The sequence below is a fragment of the Aptenodytes forsteri genome, unplaced genomic scaffold, assembly GCF_000699145.1.
Source record: "Aptenodytes forsteri isolate BGI_AS27 unplaced genomic scaffold, ASM69914v1 Scaffold119, whole genome shotgun sequence".
In the NCBI taxonomy this organism is placed as follows: Eukaryota; Metazoa; Chordata; class Aves; order Sphenisciformes; family Spheniscidae; genus Aptenodytes; species Aptenodytes forsteri.
This window is the reverse complement of record NW_008796165.1, coordinates 1,292,603-1,314,668: the sequence shown is the minus strand read 5'-3', so window position 1 is coordinate 1,314,668 and position 22,066 is coordinate 1,292,603. Positions and strand designations below refer to the sequence as shown.

Genomic DNA, 22,066 nt, shown 5'->3' with positions numbered 1-22,066 from the left:
AAAAGAAATAATAAACAACACTTTATCCTGCATTACTTTATTCATGAGAGCATTATTCCAATCGGTGCAATCTTGAAGTATGGGCTGGATCCTGGGATCATATAGCCATGCTGACATACCCCAAGTTAGTCTGCTTTAAACATTCTTTAGTTCCAGAGGAGGAAGGTGGTACAAAAACTTTAAGGCTGTCATATCTGGTTTAAAACTTCCTTATAATTTTTTTTCCTTTTTTTTTTCTTTTGTCTTTTGTTTTTGCATAGTTGTATAAAGAAGAATCTCATTACGCTATTACCCATAATTTCCTAAGTGAGTAGTCTGAGCAGGGTATTAACTGCATTAGCTGTTAGTTTCCAGGGTGGAAGTGACAGCATCTGCCTCTGCTTGTCCCCAGCACGGGAAGTTTGGCTTTCGGGAGCTCCCAGAACAGGCAGTCAGCGCTGCAAGAAACAGGAATCACTTGAGCAAGTTTATGTCATTTTTTTTCCAGGAGCTGGACTGAAATTTTTGTAATATGTACAAAGTGTCCACACATTCCTTACAAGTCAGACATCACATATTTTCAGTAGCATTGTTTTCACAGCATAATCCTAGTGATATACAAAATGAAACCTGTTATCTCTTTGATGAATGCATTTTAAAGTCCAAGGATAAGCGTGGGTAAGCAACACAAAGAAGACTGAAGATTTGCAGAGCAGTGACAAGAGCTAGCAGAAAGGAAAACTAGTCTCTTTAGAAGTGGCTTCTCAGGAGTCATCTCCCAATGTAATTTAACTGTAGGAATCCACACTTGTGCAGTATATATAAATTAGTACTAAAACTCCATTAGACACCATCCCTAGAAATTATTTGAGAGAGGTAGATCCCAAGGTCATGCAGACATTGACCAGAAGATCTTGCTAGATCAGATGCTGAGAGCTGTCTCCCATGACAGTCCTGGATACTAAGCCACTGTAAAATGTCTGTCTTGTCACAGATTTATTCTGTATGTGCTTGAAACTGAACCATGTCACATATTTGGCAGGAAATGTAATCCCTCCACAAAGAGGATTTGATCCTTGGTGTGATCCTGCAGTTCTCAGGCAAGAATAGCTCTCAGTAAAGCCAGTGCGAGGTCTGTCCATGTTTTTCTGTTTTGAGTAAGGGACAAGCCCCAAACGTGGGGTTATGAGAGCAAAAGCTCCTGTCCCCAGTAATCCACATGGCCCAGATGGCATGAGAAGAGATGGGCTGCAGATGCAAACTGCACAGTGCACAAACATGATGCCTACATCTGAATTCATACAGAGAAACTGGGTTATTTTTTTGTTTTCCAAAGCCCCAAGTGACATGTGATGCAAGCAGCAGCACAAGAATTACTATGAAAGAGAGCAAGGCATGTCTCCTGGTTTGAACTGCACCGGACAAAATCACTGAATGAACGACAGCTTAGGGATCCTCTCCTAGAGCCAACAGCTCCAGAATTCCCCCGTCAAATCAACTCCCAGTTTTGAGACTGTCTTTGACTTCACCTGCTCCTTTCTTCTGTTCAGACCACCATGGCAGTCCTCCTCCCCCTCCTAACAGCCATGCTATGCCTTTCGGTCCTTCCTCTCTGACTGTATCGCCTAGATTATAGTTAGTCCCATCTCTCTGCCATTCCTCGTGCTCTGGCAGTACTCCTCACATGTGACGCCCCGTTGCTGAAGGGTATGCATTTGGGATACACTGCCCCCTTTGCCTGAAAACCCTAGGTGTGAATCTCAACGATTGCTGAAAGTCTTCCAAGAAAAAAGGGGAAGAGAGGGAGAGCAGACCCGCAGTTATCTTCTGGTATGATTGCTCTCAATCTCTTCTAAAATAATGGAATAAATATTATGAGCGTAAAAATCATCTGGAACAACAGGGGAACCATGATCAATAAATAGTTTGTATTTTCAAAGAACAGATCATGCCAAACAAATGTAATTGCTTCTTCACCATTTTCTGGGTTAGCGTACGGAAGGAACAGAGTGGCTGCAATATATCTGGGCTGTAGTATAGCATTTGATACAGTGGCTCACAAAATCTTATTAGAAAAATAATTTATAATGTCTTGGATAAGAGTGCTGTCATGTGGATTGAAAACTGGCTGAAGGAATGTAAACAAAGGATAATGAGTCATGACAAACAGCACTGCGCAGAGCTGTGAAGAGGTATCCAGTTGGGTTGCCACAGGAGTTGGTGTTGAGCCCAGTTTTATTTTACATATTTATTAATGCTCTGGAAAAAGAGATGAACAGCCTGAGAATTAAATTCACAGATGATACTAAATTACTAGATGTTGTTAACACCAGTCAGGACAGAGATATTATATAGAGGGAAAGCAGAGAGGACGGGAATGGGAAGAGTCAGTGACCAGATTTACCTATACCAATATGTGAGGGAGGGTTTTATGTCCCAACTGGTAATAACGGGAGCCCACTGACAGACCAGCCAAAAGCAGCTTACATCTGGTCTGTCAAAGGCCGGAGCAGGGAAATAACAACAAAACCAGCTAGGAGATAATTATTAATTATAACATTTCCCCAAACGATCCCAGAAAAGGCTTCACACTCATTTTCTAGTCTCAATAAGTTTAAATGTTTGGGATTTTCTGAGATTTTGTCTACTATAAAGTAGCATATAGTGATGTAATAGAGTCATCTGTCTTCACATCACTATATTACGTCACTTTTCTGAGGAGAAATCAGTTGTAAAAATCTCACCATTTTCTTTGTATCCCTATAATACTTATACTATTAACATGAGGAGAACAGAAGTAGTAAAAACTGACACAGAGGTAATAAGCTCTTTCAGGAATTTCGCTCTCCACAAGCAACTTAACCCCCCCCAACTGAATCTGCTTAGAGGTGTTAAAGCAAAAATGAATTCTCTAGCTATTTGCAGCAGCTGCCTAATAGATCCCACATCACAGAATTAAAAAAAAAAGATTTTTTTCAAGCACTATGCTCTATGTGCTATAGAAAAACCTGTGAAAGTATTCCATTGTCCTAATCTATTTCAGTGAAACTATGTACAGAGTGCTTAACTACAATATGTTTTTATTTATTTCTTATTCATTTATAGAGCACATTTGTATGATGAATTGGATATTGATCTAAATTTTGTGAATTAAGTTTTTGGACCTTTTATATAGATTAAAGGAATTCAGATGGTTTCAATGCCTGTTAAGTGTACATAGACAGTATGGTCTATATACGTGTGTATATTCGTAAAGAATCTTTCCCTACTACTTTATAGCCCAAGGAGTAGAAAAAATCTAAATAGACTGTAGGTCTAACGAGACTCTTCAGTTCAAATAAAATTTTGCCTCTTAAGATAACATTGTATTACTCAAAATGAAGCCAAGCAAAATAGATAGGAACATCTCACATAAAAATGCTTCTGAATACTTGCAGCAAAAAAAGTGTTCCACAAGACCTGCAACTGTTGAGACCTGGCTTCTTACCATTTTACATCTTGAGTTTGCTTGACTTTGGTGGCTAGGGAAATGCAAGCTCAAGGTCAAATTTTTTTCATGGCTCGATCCAAAGTAAAATTACCCTTCCATGTGGATTCTTCAGTATATGTGAGTTTACAGTTTAACTTTTCACATCAGATTATTTATGCAAAACTTTCAACTTTTTAAAAAAACTTTTTTTTTTTTTTTTTTTTTTAATTTAGTGGAAGACAACTGAGTTCAAAAGGTACTGTGGATGATCACACTTCAATGTCACTCCCACAGAAAACCTTAACACATCAGTTAAAATAAAGCCACCCATTAAAGATTTCATTATTCTCTACTTTCCTTCCTGGCTGGTAAAGACTGATATGGAAAACCAGGAGAAAAATCAACCTGAGAGGGCGTAAGTAATTCACACGGAGGTGCCTTTGGGTTGCTTCAAGTTATGACAGAGGACGACTTCAGCAAAGGAGTGAAAACCATGTCTGGCTCCAAGTACAAATCCTGAATGCTTGAGGATCTGATTTCAGACACTTAGCATGGTATGGAGCAGAGTCTGTCAATGACTGCCATGAGAGATGAAATGAATCAGCCTTTTGAAATATCTATCAGTGCCAGTGGCCACTATTTTTTCATGTAAGTATCCCCAAAGAGACTACTAAGGGAACAAGGTTAAAAATTTCCAGGAGGAGTTTAGTTGTAGTAGTACCCAAGTAAATATAAATTTTGGTTTTGTACAATGCTATTACTTGCATGACATAAAACAGTAGTGTGTGGATGCTTTATTTTTTAAGGGAATGTTACATCTCATAAAATTCTTAGGACTAGCAAGGGAAAAATCCCTGGGTCTGAATCTCATTTGATGAAAACTGGTGTAGTTACTTTGAATTTAGAGAATGCCTTTCAAAGATGGTAAAAAGTCATTTCAATGGGTTTTATTATATTACAATTTTTTCTTTTGTCTTAAGAATTGAACACATATTTTCTGTGGAATATTTGCAGAGACTTTTCCTTCCACCAAAATTTGTACAGAAGTTAAACCCAAATTTCCCTAGAAAAGTTATGTTGAGTTTATTTCTGGCAGTGATCCGGCAGCATCTTTATGTCTGCACAGCATTGTGATTATCTCACAAATTCACAATACTTTAATTCTGGACCATACTATTTTCCATAGAGGCAATATCCTCAGTGCTAGTCTAAATGCTCTGAATGTTAAGTGTCTGGCTCTGGCTGGATTCCCTACATTTTCTGTCCGTGAACACGTAGCACATGGCCCTTGATTACTACTTTTAAATTGATCTGTGTCTGCTATGAAAATATATTGCTTCATAAAAGTCTTTCAGAGTATCAGCTTCCAAATTAATGATTTTTCTCTCAAGCTCTGACTTTGAGAGCTTACAGTACAGGATCGTGCAGTCCAGCTACTTGAATCAAATTGAAATCCATCCATCTGCAATTCAGATCCAAATTCTTTCAGTGCTGTTGGCTCATCTCTAGGTAAAGAGCAGCTGTTGTCCTGTTAAAGTGACTGTAAATAATTCTAACTTCAAGCTTCAAGAGTGAAATTCACCCTGCTTCACTGGGGACCACTTAATCCCCAGGATGTTCCTTGGTTTGGTCTTCAGCTGCATAACTCTGCTGTAATCGATAGAGCTGTGCTGCTTTACACCAGGTGAAGATCTGGCCCTGGCAGAGTCAGTGCACAGAGGTGCAGTGCTGCACGCTAGCTCTGCAGCCAACAGGGCAGCATGCGCTTGCTGGGTACAGAGGGATGTGGGCTCATTATGCTGAGCCAGAACCCCTTACTTGTTATGCTAATTGTACAGGGCAATATACTCCAGGTGAAGAACTGAATAAGGCTAGTGTTTCTTTCTTGTGCTGTGACCATCTCTCATTTTTCATCCCCAATGAGTCTGTTTCTGTGCTTTTTGGGGGGTTACATGTGTTCTGTAACACAAACAGTACCACACCAGAGAAAGACTTGTTTACAGCAGAGATTCAATAAAGTGTCTAAAGGAAGAATTTTCCAAAGAAAAGAGATGGGCCCTAACCAAGAAAGAAGGTACTTGTTGTTAAAGCAACTATATCAGAATAGCAGATGAATCATGACATGATAGCACTATTTGAAAGGATGTTTTGAATGGAGCTGTCAGCAAGTATTTTAATAGCAAGTCTTCAATTTCTGCTTTATGGGGTTTTTAACCACCACGAAGAAACATAAGTAACAAGGAGGGATTTAGGAACTGTTTAGTGTTTGGCTGTTCAAAGAAAGAAAAAGAGCCCTCCACATGCATTGCAGCTAATGAAAATTGCCATTATGTTTTTTTTTCCTCCATTTGTGGATGTTAAACACTGTAATAATGCAACGTCCTTATGATTTTTTAAATCTTCTCAATAAGGAGGATATTATCTACTTATTTGATGCCTGAATCTCCGACAGCAAGGAGCTGCTACCGCCAGCAGCTCCAGCTCATTCACATAGTTCCCCTCCCTAATTAAAGGGTCTTTGCAGTTAAAAATAAAGTAATAAATCAATCAAAAGCCCAAACTGCCAACAGATGATAGGGGAAAAAAAAAAATAAAAAGGCACTTCAGGGACAGATTTTCAATTGCTCAGCACCCACAACTGGGATTATTCTTTTGAAACAACTCAGTCCTCCTTTAGGCACCTAGGATAGAGCCAGACAGTTCAAAAGTGCTCAACAAATATTTCTTTGGAAAATCCACCCCTAGCTGTGGCTTTGTGTCCTACAGCCATTGTGGCTTGCAAGAGTCAATCGCAAGTCACCTCCCTGTTGGAGGAAAGTCATCAGCATCACCCCTTCTGCAGGAAACTGTAATAAAATACATTACTGTAGTCATCCGTGCTCTTGCCATTGCTTACTGTAACAAGAACAGAGGCAGCAGGTATATCAAGAGACTATTTTTAACACGCTGCCAGTGAAAGCAGCGATAGCCCTGCACTTGGATTTCTGCTGCAGCACTCATAACCAGATGTCCATATTGCAGCACAGACCTCTTACTAGTTTGAATATCAAGCTCAAACTTGAATCCTGCTGTCTGCATGGCATTCCTTGAGGGTAATGTGCTATTGTCAGGTTAAAAGTTTTCTGAATGTTCATCAGTCTAAGGCCAAAGCCTGAGTAATAATTCAAGAGCACTTTACAGCTAATAAAAGCAGCAATAGCCTTCTCTGAGAGCAGAGAATACAGCCCAGAGGCCTTTTAGCTCATACCTCCCCTCCAATAAGAAGCATTTGGTGGTATTAGCGTACTACCTGTTTATTCTAGAGGATGTACAAAAAGTTCAGTTAACAGTTCTTTTCTTTGCAGCCCACAGCTGTGTAAATATTATGCCAGCCTCTCCTCTAACATCCATCGGAGCCTCAGACCTCATGTGCAAAATGATACAAATGGAGCTCAACACTTCTGTAGCTCACCACTGTGTCCCGACACACCTAGGACTGAATATCTAGCTTCTCCTATGAGAGCAGTGATGCTGTATAATGCACCCCTGAAGCGACCTTATTTTCTAAAGACAGCTTTACTAAGAATTTCTAGATTTTAACCATGGAGCTGAGTATGATGCAAGCTTTGTGGAATCAAGTACCAAGATTTGCATGACAACCCTAAAAAAGCAGCCAAATCGCAGCTCTGCGTCATTTACAACTGCTACCCCGCATAGTTTCTATTTTGATTGGCACAGATGAAAAGCTGTGTTAAGTTTTAGAAACTTCTCCCCATCTCTGCTTTCAAGTCAATACACTTTTGAACACTATTTGCCTTTTCCATTTTCTCTGTGGTAGCTAAGGAGATGAAATTCTTTCTGTATGCACCAGATATCCCTTACACAATGGGACAGAAATATTGATATTTTTATATTGCACAGTCAGTCATATTTATGAATTGATGCATGCTTCGTCATAGCTCTAAATAATGAAATGTTTTGGATAGGTACAAAGGGCCCAAACCTGTTCACCTGAGTACCTCCAGCTTCCACAGATCTCCCTTCTGAACTTCTTACAGCCTGATTTTGAAAAGGTAGAGCTTCCTCAGGATCAATGCTACCCACCAAAATGATTTATTCAAGACAAAAAGTAAGGCAAAGCCTCCACTGTAATATGATTTTCCACCTACTCCTTTCCCATCACCACGAAGAACTAATGCAAGGCTCAGAGCTCCTATTTAGGCCCGCAGAGCTTAGCTGAACTTCTCTTTCAGTTCATGCCAACATCCTGAAGAATTTCTCTGGCAATTTTTTAGGGCCTCTGATGTTAAAGAGATCAGTGATGAAGACCTTCATGCGGTGCAGAGATCACTGCTGTAATAACTCCCCCTGCCCACGATGCTCCTGACGCAAGCTGTGAGCCAGGGCTGGGCTACCCTCAGCACATTTGAACTTTGGGGGTACCCAAAAACCATTGCAACATTAAGAGGGCAGTGAGGATCACTGGACTCTCTCCTAACCTGGGAGAGAATACGAGAAGATAGTGCAATGGTCATGGGAATGGACCTGCAGCACCTCTGCATGGGTGGGGCAGGAGAGAAGCAGTGGTCTCCTGGCGTAGGATGAATTCACCTTTTCTCTTAGTCTTCCTTTGGTAACTTTCTGGGAATGAAAACTGCAATACCTCAGCCTAATTTTGCATCCTTTAAAATCAAGATCCAGACACTTTGCCACAAATAAATATTAAAAATATAAACATGCAAGTCATCGCCTATGCTTATGTTTTCCCTCAATGTAACTTATGTAGATTGCTGCCTATGTGCATAGCTTTCATTGCAAATAAAACGTAAAAGCCAATGCATATCCTGAAGAGCTATTTTTCTTTATTGCAACACCATTACATGAAGCCTACTAACATAAACAAAGATTGGACTCGGCTGTTTTTGAACAAATAACCATTTATTGTCAAGGCTTTTCAGGAGCTTTCATTTTCCTTTTCGAAAAACATGATCCTGTGCCAACCTAACAAATGTGTAACATTAAGTAATAAGCAAAATAACGGGCCACCCTGCCACACTAGTTTATAGACAACTTTAGACTGTCACAGTTGTACAAGTCTAAGCTAAGACAGAAACCCAGTTAAATAAAGCAGACATATTAAATCAAAACCCCACCAGCGGAGTCCCTTGGGGCATAGCTGCTGTTCCTAAATGCTACAACTGGTCTTTCAAGTGGGAGGATGTACGGGAATAACAGTCCAAGGGCAGAGCAGCCCATGTGCTGCTCTCTCCTCCCGGTCGCTGGAACAGCATGTGGGAGAGCACAACCAGAGAGCCTTTTCCCTGTATCATCTCCTGGAACAGCGGCAGAGAGCACAGGACAGAGCTGTCTCAGCCCTAAATGAGCAGCCGCGCTTGCGGTGGGCAGATCAAAGGAGAAGCCCCCGTGCCTCTGCCGTGCAGACCTGCCTGCCTGCTCCATCCGCTGCATGGCAGCAGGTGAAGCTCCGGCCCCTGGTGCTCGTTGAATGTTAATTCCACCAAAAGTCTCCATTTTGAACTTATCGTGAATCTCTTAAACTTAGCCTGAAGTAATCACACAACAACCTATCCATTAGACAATGAACAGAGATTATTCAGCTTCCTTGTACCACAGCGAAACAGCAGCTTCCTTCCTGCCAGTGATTGTGGTTGTGATTAACTGCGTGGTTCAAGGTGAAAGAAGAATGCGGTTCCAGGCATATATGGCTTCCTTTAACCTCAGCAAAACACAGTGCCAGATATTTCAATTAGTGTGTACCAAGGTCACAAAATCAATTTCTTATCGCCGAAAAACACACGTACTGTAAATTTCATTTTCAAGCCATAATCTCTAAATTAAATCTGTGTACCTAAAAAATATACAGTGCAAAATTGCAGTCCTTCAGCCCCCTCCCCCTCCTGCAGCTGAGCAGCATTTTCACAAACATCACCTGGCTTTGTGCTCTATATTTAGAGCACAATGTTTGGTTAGATTCTAATCTTCTTGGAGGACGTCATTATCTCTTTCTTTGGCAAATAGAGGCCCAAAGTGTCAATTACCTTCTTAAACTTTCATACACACAGGGCTGAGCGGGGTTTGATATTCTGTCTGCCAACAGCTCAGTCGGCAATTTTTCACAGTCATACACAGAAAAATTGTGCACCAGCAAATCATCCTAGATAAATTACACATTTCAAATGAGGTTACAGACAACTTCACCACTCCTGGCCAGTTTATTCTGGAAGAGGAAAACAAACAAACAAAATAAACCAATCCTAAAGAGAACGCTTTTCTACTACTGAACTCTATGACTTACTGAACAGAGACAAAAGTAAAATCAGTATGCCAGATTGGTGGAATACTATATGGAAATCAATGTAGCTGCACAGAAATGACATAATTGTCTCTTATGTGTGTAATTCCTTATGATACTTTCCTTGTTATGTGGGTAACACTGACTTCATAGCCCCAAAGGCAGCTGCAGAATCTGATAGCTGTAGCAGGCTCTACCGTGATGCAGGCCTAGGTACAGAAGGTGTCTCAAGGAAGTGGAATTTATGGAAGCAATTTCTTTCCAACAAATCCCAGTCTTTCCTTAACAAAAGCTAATTTCAACTCTACAACCACAGAATGAGTAAAACTGACAATTCTGAGATTGCTTTAAATTTTTTTCATGGAAAAGGTTGCTTTTTATTCACATATCCACTTATATATAGGTCCCTGTGTGCACATTTGTGTACATTTAGTATACATGTATGAGTATACATGTTCTGGAAATATCTTCCATCCTTTTACTTCAAACCAGCAAGTGAGAAGAATGTATTGTTACTGTTGGACCTTTTGGGACCACTTCAGATGCTGGAGATACAGGAAGTGAATCATATCTCTGGCAGACACAAAGTAAGCAGACGCTGAGATAATAAGTTTAAAGCTCCTTAAATTAATTTTCCCACATCCTCTAAACATGTAACATATTGATTGATTCTTAGGACCATAAAGAAGGATGAAAAGAGTATTTTCTCAAGCAAGGAAATTAGCATTATTTGGCAAGGGTTAAAACACATTTTGAATTAAACAAATAAGAAACCATCCATGCGCAGCTGATCAGCTTGAAAGTTTGGGTACATTTTTGAGAGAGACAACTAACTCTTTTCTACCACATCATCTACACACGTTTTTAAAACTCTTTTTAGATGCAAACAGGACCAATTTAAAAGAGAGACTGGATATGATTAAAGATGTAACAAGAGGAAGTTTTGTTTCTTCCTGGCCCATTCAAAAAATGCATTACTGTATTTTAGTCATGCTTAAAGTACCATTTCAAGAAAATGTAAACAAAAAGCATGGAAAAAAAATAGAGCTGCCTTTTTTTTCTTCTCCCCCCCCCCCAAATCTGTGAATGTAATGAGTCTGTCATGGGCTTGGTCCAAAGCTTATTAAAGTCAGGGTCAATCTTGCAAGTTATTATAGTGGGCTGTATCTCTGGCCCAGGCAAACTGTGTTTTCTAGCAGTAGGAAGGAGAGCTAACCCTCTGAAGATTTCTCTCTCTCATTCAAGTGAGAAACTGGGAGATATTTTTTCATATGAGTGAGAAAACTGGATTTGGCACTTTGAATGCATAAAATGCTTCGAGTAAAAATTTTATGGACTCAGCCATTTACAGAGGTAAGACAATTGGAGTAAGACAGACTCCACTGTGTCTTATTCAGCAGGATTGTATTGTTACTTCGAACATATTGCACTGCTTTCCATCTGACTAATGTTCTCATGCATCACCAGGCACTGTTGTAACACACTCTCCCCTTTCAAATTCCCGATCTACTCTTAAAAGCTTCAACTAAAATATACTTTCAATAGTAGCTAGTTACAATAAACAATTTCAGTCATAAAAAGTAAAGTCAACTCTACAAAAACTGTTTTGACTAACAATGTTAGCCAAGGGTATGGCTATTTTCAGGAACATAAACATAGCTCTGTCCTTTGCAACTGGAAGGCAACCACGCAACAGCTGGTTAGTCCCCAGCAGTCTACATACATCTCAGCCATCAAACTCTTCCCAAATTCACAGAGAAGTGTAACATCTTGCACATGAAAAGGCAAAAGTCATACATAAAGCCATAGGTCCCCAAATGGCCAGGAGCCTGCTATGTTAACCCATATATTAACATCCATGCCTTCCCAGGCAAGGGGACCATCATGCGCCGGAATATCAAATCCTCCCGGCTAATTTGTCCAGGCTTTTCAATTCCATGATCTGCCTACAGGTTTAATCCGGAATGTGGGATCAAGATATGTCAGCTGGGTAACATCACACAGCTCAGCAGTCAACCTCTGCACTTCAAGAAAAGGTGAAAACCATTCAGCTACATTATGGCCAATGAAGACATGGAAGGCAAGAGGAACCCTGAAGGCATGGGATTAATTAAATATAATACCTACATAGGCAACAAACAGGATGGTGCCTCCTAACACTTCCTGGGATCACCAAAAAGCCAGACACCTAAGCCTGGAGTAGGAATTCTGAATTTGAAGATGATTTCTGTCCTTTCACGCAGCCCGCACACTGGTTTTATGACACTCCACCTTGAAACCATGAAAAAGATCCAACAGCATTTGAAGGCAAAGCAGCAGAGACTGGGAGACACAGGAGGAGAGGGGGAAAAGCAAAAAGGGTAAGGAAGAGTAAGAGATGAGCCCAGAGGCTATGAGGAGCGTGTCAAAAGGGCTGGGAATCCGTGGTCTGCTTTGGCCTCCTGCATAGCATATCCCAAGGTTTCCAAGCTGTCACCCACTGTGTTGAGCCCTGTTATTTGTGTTTGGCTAAGGCATATCTTTCTCCTGCTGTGCTATGCTAGAGCAGCTGCAATTTGCCTTTTTATAGCTTGTGGTAACGGATAGCAGTGAAATGAATTTAGGAAGTGTGTGGATTGGATCTTCCATATCAGTGATTTCAGACTATTTGGTAAACACAGAAGTGACATCCAGTGATGTATGCCTGCTGGTAACAAAAAAAAAAATTCTCCACTGGTGAACCAGCATTTGGATTAGATCGTTTTCTATTGAAGGACACTTCTGGATAGAATGAAATGATTATACACAGTGGTTTTACAGGGCCATGTTAATTTGAAAGGTAAAATTTCCCTCAAAACTATACACCTATCAGGTGCTGCAGAATGGCAACGGTGACACCAAAACAAATTCAGTGACTGCAATAACAGTCAGTGGGACACAGCAACATCACCTTAGAGCGAGGAGCTGATGTCTCAAAGGAACGCTCCTTTGAACTGGAGAGTTCTCTGGCAAAAGCCAGAGAGTTTGTCATATGACCCTTAGAGCGAGGAGCTGATGTCTCAAAGGAACGCTCCTTTTTAGAGCTGGCAAAAGCCAGAGAGTTTGTCGTATGACCCTCGGTAAAACAAGAAAATATGTTTGTGTTCGGATATTGAGTAGGCTTTCAATTTGATTCAGCTGAGTTTATACAAATTGCCTTGTGTTCTAACAGGGATTATGTATTTTGATATAAAATACCACTTTGCACTGATGTATATGGTTGGACTCAATGATCTTAAAGTCTTTTCCAACCTAACCGATTCTATGATTCTATGATACTATTTCTTGCCTCTGGAAAAAGATAAATCCTCCTGCACTGCACTTCAGAAAGAGAGTCGGTGTCTTGCTTCAGTACAAAGTTTCCCTGATAGCCTAAGTCCCTGCTCACTATTTCTGGAAGAGCTGTAACTATTTTACAAGTAAGACTGATTAATTTTGCAGTATAATTTGCAGGTGACATTTACAAGGAAATATTGTGTGGGGATATCTGGGAGGGATATTGTATTCAGACTTTTCCTGCTTGCCTGCCTACCCTCCTGGAACAAACAGCACTGCTTCATTTTCCTTCCTTATTTTACAAAGTTAAAGTAAACACTGTGATCACACTGTTTACTTTAATTTCCTGCAGTGTGCCAGCAAAGCAGCAAATTGGCAGTCAGCAATCAAGAAGCAGCCAGTATTGAAACAGCAGAGCTGCTTAGGAAAGCATCAATGATGCCAACTCATTTTCCCCTCTGTTTTAAAAATAAAATATTGGCTTCTATGAAGTTTTACTTCCACCTCAATCTTCTCTAAAGGATCTGAAATTTTGTTTGTTTTCTTTAATTTTCTTTTGGAAGAAAGCTGGGATTATGAGCAACACCTAATTTATATGGCCAACTCTTCTCATATAAAGAAATGGATTTACAAAAGTGGCAAATATATGCTATTTATCTGTAAAAAATCCATGGCATTTTTGCACAAGAGGAAGTTAACTTGTCTATAAATCAGTCTTATCTGGATATATTTTTATTTTTATGCCAAGAGCGTTAGCTGTGCTACTTCAATTAGGTGTATAATAATGTGAAGCTAAAGCCTCATGCATTACATTCAGAATACACATCTGGCCAAGAACTGAGTCCTAAAAGGCAAATAGTTATATTTTCAGAGGCCGTTTTCTCTCATCTTATACTACATAAAGCAAGGAATATAAATACAAAGAGAAGAAATAAGAAGAATGGGATAGTATTTTGTACCTCAGAGGTGTAAAGCTTGACAAGGTGACTCATTTATGGCTTTCTGGAAGATACTGTGCAGAAGGAATTTATTGCTATGTAAGTTATAATTCCAATATATAAAAGAGGCCAGATCCTACAATCAGTTATTCTCCTGACTATGTGCATTCCTGCACATATTCTTACTGAAGACAATGGGATTATGAAGAGGATTAGCTTTTTGGTAGACTGGCCAAAGTATGCCTTCGGAAAGTCCAAAACATGACCTAATTTAAAGTGGTTGAAATCTTGTGGGAAAGATTGTAAGAGGATAATTATTTTAAAAGCCATGACTTTGACACCAGGAAATTAAATTCATATCTATATGTCTTTATCTATACACAGCAAATCCAATAATCTTGAGCTCTCTGCAGACACTTAGCCAGCTGGCAAAGGGAGCAAAGTAAAAACTAACAAACTCCATTCCTAAGGTATGCTGACATCAGTGATTCATGATTCATCAATAATGGTGCTAGGAAATAAATGTAACAGGGCATTATTGCCTTTTGCAGCACAGTAAACTCAAGGGAAAATGTCTACGTGTATCACATCGAAAAGAGCTAGCAAAGAAATAACTTTTACAAGTATTTAAGAGGTGCTACAAGTAAGTGAAAGTAGAGAAACAAATGTAAACCTTTTAAATACAGTGAGAATGTACCTGTAAATAAAAAGGGACAGTTTTCCAGCTATAGAAGCTTAAGAGGGCTAACCTGGAAACTACCATTTTTTGTTGTTCAACATTTTTACATGTTTTTTGAATTGCTTGTTCCAGAATAAACTCTCAAAACAAACACTGTTCTGGTTTAAGTGTCTACCAGGATAAGCACAATGAAGAAGTTGGTTCTACGCTATGCGAAATTATTAATGTTGTTGACAGTAATTACAACTCTCACAACCTATCTAAATAACTAAAAGGGCAAATATGTAAACACAACATAACATATATACTCTTTAGAAAATGCCTGTATTAGCACATAATTGATGATCTCCTTGAAGGTGCCTGGACTATCATTGTAAAAGCCTAAGATTATTAACTGAAGAAAAATGGGTAGCTCTCTCTAGAACAGCAGATACACCTGCTGCTTTCGTCACACAAAACAGCAAGATCTAATACATCATTAAACAACTGAGGCTTTGTTTTACGTTTTTGTAGCTTTAAAGTATTTATGATAGGGTTTAGCCTATATTTCTAACATTTCTAATCCTTTTTAGAGCCTACGCAATTAAAATTCAGGTTACTTGTTTATGCTATTAGAGGACTACTGCACAGTATTAATAATGCACCGTGTAACGTGCTGCCCTAGAGAGATGTCTCTCTTTCAGGGGCAACAGCCACATAGTTCTGATACAAGCTTCGCTGCTTAGCTGGAGGGTAAGTGACTTTGGTGGTTGTTGAGGTATTTTACCAGAGAAAATGTTGGTCTCCTGACATGAAGCTTGCTTCAAAACATTGCCACTTAACTGCAAAGCACCACAAATACATCTAGTAGCTGGTTTGCCTGGACTGAGATTGGAAATTTTATTTTAAAGATTGAGTTTCCAAACACTTAGTATAATTCTTAATAAACAATTAATTGATTCACAAGACTTGTGAATGTATATTTCACTGTACTGAATTTTCTTTAAATGATCAATAAATGTTTTTATGAATTTTGTATGTATAACTCCTTAAGAAAACACAGGCAAAAAAGAAAGCAAGAAAAAGATACTGTATGAAAAAAAAAGAACATGGAAGGTAAGATAAATCCATCCTCACACAAATGGATTTAATAACGCCATAATGGGTACATATATAATGGACGGATTTAAGAACATCAGTAATGTCAGTGAACAACAGGTATCTTTACCGTAAATTGAACTGATGATTCATAATCACAACTTTCTAGAAAAATACAGACAATGTAGTGGATACCAGATCATGGTACATAAGTAAATGCTGGTTTGATTTGTTCCAGGTAGTACTGCTGAAAATTGACTCGGTTTTCTTCTTTCTCTGCATTATTCACAAGCGTAGGCCCTTGACTCTGCAAACATAATGTGCACTTAACTTTCAAATCAACCAGCTTACTCACGGTAGTAAAATTGAATTAGTGCAAATACAATACTAGTGTGGTGAAGGCCATTCCTTCTTATTTTCATTTGACCAGCTCAATAGACAAATAATGATTGACCTATATTTTGGGCAAGGTTAGCATTAAATTCAAGAAATATGTTTAACGACTACATGACATGTGATGCAAAGAAGAGGCTGAGAGAACAGTGTTTGTTCAGGCTTAAGAAGAGAAGGCAAAGGGGAAACCATATTGCTGTCTACAGCTACCGAATGGGGGGTCACGGGGGTTTATAGAGGAGATGACGCTAAGCTATTATTAGAAATGTACAGCGGTAAGTGCACATGAGAGGCAAAAGTTGCAAGCTGCAACAAGAAAAATTGCAACTAGATATGAGAAAAAAGTTTTCAAAATTATGGTAGTCGGACACTGGAACAGGGGCCCAGAGAGGTGTGCAATTTTCATCCTTGGAGATACTCAAAACTCAGCTGGACAAGGCCCTGAGCAATATTCTCAAAGTTGGACCTGCTCAAAGTAGGGAGCTGGACCAGATGACCTCCAGAGGTCTCTTCCAAACTAAATTCTTCTACAATTTTTGTTATTCCTTATTGTTTATTATTTTAGCCAGCTATATTTCTCTCTAAGCATTCCCAGCTTATAAAAGGTTAGGCAGCTTTCTTTGGAAAAAGGTCTTTGCATTCTAAAACAAGAATACTTCCAAGTACACCATGGCAAATGAGCTATAAAAATCCAAACTAAAGGTGGGCCGCTTACCTGTGCTCATACCAAAGCAAAGTGCCTCTGTTACTGCTAAATTTCCCAAGATGCATGAAACACAAAACCTGACCAAATGGATGGTTAATATTCATAACTACTTCTCTGGACACTGAAAACTGACAAGATTCATATGGATTTCAGCCTGCCTGCAGCTGGGAATAGCTATATCTAACAGTGGAAATAAGGACTAGAGCTATTCATAGCGGAGGACAACTCAAAAATGAAAGCAGGGAAAATATCCTTTTCTTTGGATGGAAGATAGAGGCATCCATAGGCAGACCCCTCTGTAGGATTTCTGGTATATTTCCCTTGCAAGCAGCTGTAGTGGAAAAATTAATATTGGCCTCACATGTGGGCATGTCTCATAAGTAAGTTGTAGAATTTCTCAGAAACTGCTAAAGTTTTTGGCTTTGAGAACATATTCCTGTAAGGTGTTGTGACATAAAGTTTAATCCTTGAGCTAATGGGCTCTTGAGTAAGTTTTTCAAGCAAGCACATAACAGAAATGCATGTAGGTAAAATCTGTTTACCGTAACAGAACGTTATGCCGTTTCCCGTATATCCTTGGGAGCAATAGCAGCCTGTTGTCCCACCCTGAACTTGACACCTGGCGTCTTTGTGGCATGTCATGTTGCAGCTTGCAGAAGTGCAGCCATAGTCCAGCAGACTGGAAATCAGAACTGGAACAAAGGAAAAACAGACTTGTTTCTTCATCTCAAAACTTCATCCCGAGCTCTAAAACCAGATCTGAGCAAAAAGCATCCACAAAATTGGTATATTCCAGTAAACTTAACTTCATCACAGATTCAGCTATATTGCAGGATGGGTCAAGGTCCATCAACTACAGGGACTTTGATAAAACTACCCAGGGACTAGAAAGAGCAGACACTGTAGATTAAGAACTTGTATATGTGCTCAACTAGTATAAAATTGGTAAACAATGTAGAAGTTACTCAGTGATCTGGGGAAAACATTTGAAAGGCTTTCAAAGCTCTCTAGTACTTTCCAGTAAAGCACAGACACTTATTTGCACTCTGAATTATGTATTGAGTGTAATCCAAACTGCCCTACACAGATCAAGTGAAAAATACCAGAGGGTTCCCCTGATCAGAGTTTTTATTTTTAAAAGCACTTCCATACTTGTGTAGCTAACACATATGCACGGTCTGAGAGATTAAAATGACATGTCACAGTATTTACAGCATTATGACACCAGGGTTTAAAAACTTATCCAAATTATTTGAAGTTAATATCTTAAAATACCGTTTCCATGTTATGAAAGTATTGTCTTCTTTTTTCCATCCACTGAATGATTCCTAAATGGTATAACTAATTTCCCATTGTATGTATGCATATGGTTTTCAACACAAAGACAAAAGGAATCTCTCCCTTTGAGAAAACTAACAGCTCACTGAATAATTATACACACCCTGTAATAAGTTAGAAATGAGGTGGTTAACTCGGAAGGCAGAGTAAGTTTTTTACTTTGTACTTTATAAATTATTAGCAGGACATAACGAAAGTTGTAGAACACATAAGACCCGTTTGGAAACTGTCTTCCCCTGCAGTTCTGCTTTTCCCTACCCAAATATTATTCTGGATATTTTCTAGCTCAGTGTTACAGTTACAGGTTTCATTGCTTCAGGAAATCTCACTGAGACATTGTTTCCTTGGACAAATTAAAATTTCATTAAAATTTCAAAAGACTAAAAATTACACACACTTTTAAACAATTATATATAATCCAAAACAATTCTTGCAAAAGACTAAAAATTACACACACTTTTTAACAATTATATATAATCCAAAACAATTTAGGTATCAAGTTTCATCTTTTCCTTCTGTTTTTGAGAGAGGAGACCATCTTCTAGAGCTTACAGCAGAAACCTGTGGGATTCTGTTGTCATTTTACTGTTCATAAAATGTGAAATCTAAAAATCTCCCATGCAGATGGAGAGAGAGAGAAAAAAAAAACAAACCCAAACCCACGGAAACCCACATTGTTTCTGTTTTTTACAGAACAAAACCCACAGTGAGATAAAGACAGGCATTTGTGGGATTTGGTTTCGGGATGATCCTAGCCATGCAATTACCGAATCCAGTAGCAGCACTGATCAAAGCTACGGGGACTTTCAGTCCCACGTACCCAGCAGTTTTCCACCATCTCCACACACTCATTTCTCCTTGTCAGACCCCACTCCCTTCCCACCTGCCATTCAGTCCCAGGGAAGGAGATTTCACCTACCTAGGAATGGAAGCAGTTTCATTGGTGATGCTGTTGCTGTGTGGTGCCTGGTGCAGAGCCCCTGTGTCACAGAAAAAACCTCCCTGCCTTAAAATGTATGACCATGTGCAAAATACGCACACATGCCTATCAGGAAAGCGACGTCCTGGTGCAGGCGTAGCCCTGACACTGCCCTTTGTCCCGAGCTTCACGTTTCCAAAAGCTCCTGAGACTCACAGGCAGGACAGGGAGGGTCAAGAGGGGCTGGGGACCTGGTCTTCTGGCAAGTAGGGAATAAATGAGAAGGGAATAAATAAGAAAGCAAAAGAGAAGCAGGAGCCTGGGTCTTGCAGGGGGTGTCAGAGAAGATGCAGGGGTGAGTGGGTTAGAGAAGCATGGGTTAAAGGAGCTGCTCGGGAGAGTGCCTGGGACAGGGGGAGGATGAAGATCCAAGGGGTGAGCCGCAGCCCGCTGGCAGAAGGAGTGAAGGAGCAACAGAAGGATGGTGGAGCAGATCAGGGAGGGTGAGGAAGAGGTGGAGGAGATTAGTAAATAGCTCAGGGTTTACGAGCTTGGAGGTTAACGGTCTACATGCTTCCTTCCACCTTTTCCTGGTGAGCTGAGTATACGTGAGCCCCAAGACCCATTTTTTTTGGAGACAATCTTGGCTGACTGCAATCGTTCTTTCCACTGCTTTCTTCGGTTTTGAGATAGATCCTTACCGCAGCCAAGCAATGTTGCTTTAAGGGTAATGGCCTGTGAGGAGGTACAGGAAATCCACTGAACTCTGCTTTGTGAGGAAAACAAAGACGTATAGGCAGGGAGGAAAGAGGCAGGAAGGCAATTGTATGGCCGGGAATCTCAGGAGCCAAAGGAGCTGAAGTTTCTATGGGTTTGTGGGACCGTAACAGGGTGTTGTGCAGTAGGACATATTCAATATAGCCAGTTTGCTAAAGTGTTTGGCATGTCTTTGGGTTAAACATGAGAGCAGTTGTATCCTTGTTACAGCATCCGAATTGACGAGACTTCAGCATGTACTTATATTATACATGGACATGGCAATATTGTCTCTAATCTTGTTACGGATGATGCGCATACCATCATTTCCCAGCTTCCTGGAGATGTGACTCACGTATTGAAACATTATAAAACTGAGGCATTGATGTATGCCTGTCTTTATAGATGGAAGCAGAGGGACATGCACAAACAGGCATGCTGCTGGAAAAGTGGAGAATATCTCTAAACTAAATAAAATGGACACGAGGCTGTGGAATGTCACTGTGACAAAATATCTCCTGTCTGACTAGAAAGTTTTGAAGCTGGGACTTTGGTAGGGAACTGACGGGAAGGCATCAGCTTGCTCTTAGAGATTATCTGTGGATGTCAAAACATTTTTTCTAACCTTGTTAAGAACTATTTCCTCACCGTCATTTTCTAGCTTCACGATCGCTGCTGGCTGGAGTTCAACGGGTTAAACTCTACTCAGGCCAGGGAGGTGTGAGACATGTAGACATAGCACGTAGGTGTCTGGTTGGCACAAAATACTTCTGTAGCACCTTGGCAAGGAGAGAGGAAGCTCCAGTAACCGGATGTTAATTTTCGATGAACCAGAGAATAATGAACAAAGGGTCCAGGTGTAGGAAGACTGTTTTTCTCCTGTTTGATTTTGTGAGGGGGGGGAGGACTTAAAGGGGAAGAGAGGAAGGGACTAGGAGTTAGTTTGTTTTAAGTTTTCCCGTAATCGAATGCACAGAGACATAGAGGAACAGAAAGTCAGATGAACTGAGGGGAGCTTTGATCTGCACATCCTGTCCTTCGTGCTGACATGCGCTGTATTGTAAGCTTGGCTTGTCTGAACGAACTTACAGATCCTGCTGCTGAATTTCAGCTGACTACTAAGGGCTTGGTTTGGAAAGCCTATAATGCAGAAATTATATCTTATTGCCCGGTGTCTTTTTACTCCCCAAAATCAAGCTAAGAGATGTTTTAGTAGTAAGTGAGTGGAGTCACAACATAAAATTCAGGTCTTAAGAGCTGGAAACATATTTTTGAAAAGTCAGAGATGTACATTTCAACTTTGTCTAGACATCAGCTTTCTGCAATGAGTGTTTGGATAGACTGGTTGGAGAGCAATTTCATGAATAAAGAATAAAGATAGTAAATTTATAGTAAAAACTTTAATTCCTTTTCTGATTCAAGGCCTAAGAACACAGGAGAAATTGTGGATAACTCAGAAAAAACCCCATAATCTCACTATAAGAAGACAAATGCCTCCTTTCCTTTTTGGTAGAAAAGCACATGATAACTTGCTTTTTAGTAGTCAATGGTTCAAACCTATCAAGGGGACTATGCCAATCAGATCAGGATACTTTCGATCCAGAATAGTGTAGCTGAACTACTCCACTCACAGGTATAGCGGACAGCATCGAAAGCGGTGCATAGGTCTAATTGGCAAGTGGTTTACATTGTGACAGGCAATGGGTGAGGAGGGAGCACATAAAGAAGAAAGATGTGGAAGAACAGAGCAAGGACAGAAGAAGGGAGGTTAGGTCAAGAAGAACTCTGGGTGATAAAAGGAGCTTCGATCAGATTTAGAAGGCAATAGGGAGACAGTGAAGAAGAGGGATTTAGGAATATCTTAATGAGATCTCAATACTGGGAGCAGTGGATTACTTTTGCATTAGACTACTTTAAAAACTGGCTAATGTGAGTGTCAGTTAGAGGCTGAAGACAGCCAGATCGCAGTAGGCATGGATGTGGAGAAGGGTGGACTTGCAAAGATTTTATGGGGAGAATGAAGAGGAAAGGGGAGATTTCTGAGACATTTTGGAGATTAAACCAGGAGGATTTATTGATAATATCTATTGGCATATAGGGATAAGGAGTTAGACAAGTGGAGATGAGCAGGTGAACACATGAGAAAGAAGACACTTTCAAATTTGTGCTGTCAAAATTTTCAAAATATGCTGAGAAAAAAGTATTGAGGTGTCATAAAATTGAAGT

General features: G+C 39.9%; 1 protein-coding gene across 2 annotated transcripts in view; it reads right to left on the bottom strand.

Moving 5' to 3' along the window:
* Window positions 1-19,609, bottom strand: part of ADGRL4 (adhesion G protein-coupled receptor L4) — a 77,524-nt gene extending 57,915 nt beyond the window's left edge. For both annotated transcript variants that reach the window (XM_009287239.2, XM_009287240.2), the window contains exons 1-2: window positions 19,085-19,609; window positions 17,370-17,519 (exon numbers count right to left, since the gene is read on the bottom strand). In XM_009287239.2, the coding sequence (XP_009285514.1) occupies window positions 17,370-17,519; window positions 19,085-19,106 (172 nt within the window). In that variant the 5' untranslated portion in view covers window positions 19,107-19,609. The remainder of the gene's footprint in view (window positions 1-17,369; window positions 17,520-19,084) is intronic.
* Between the last annotated feature and the right edge of the window lie 2,457 nt (window positions 19,610-22,066).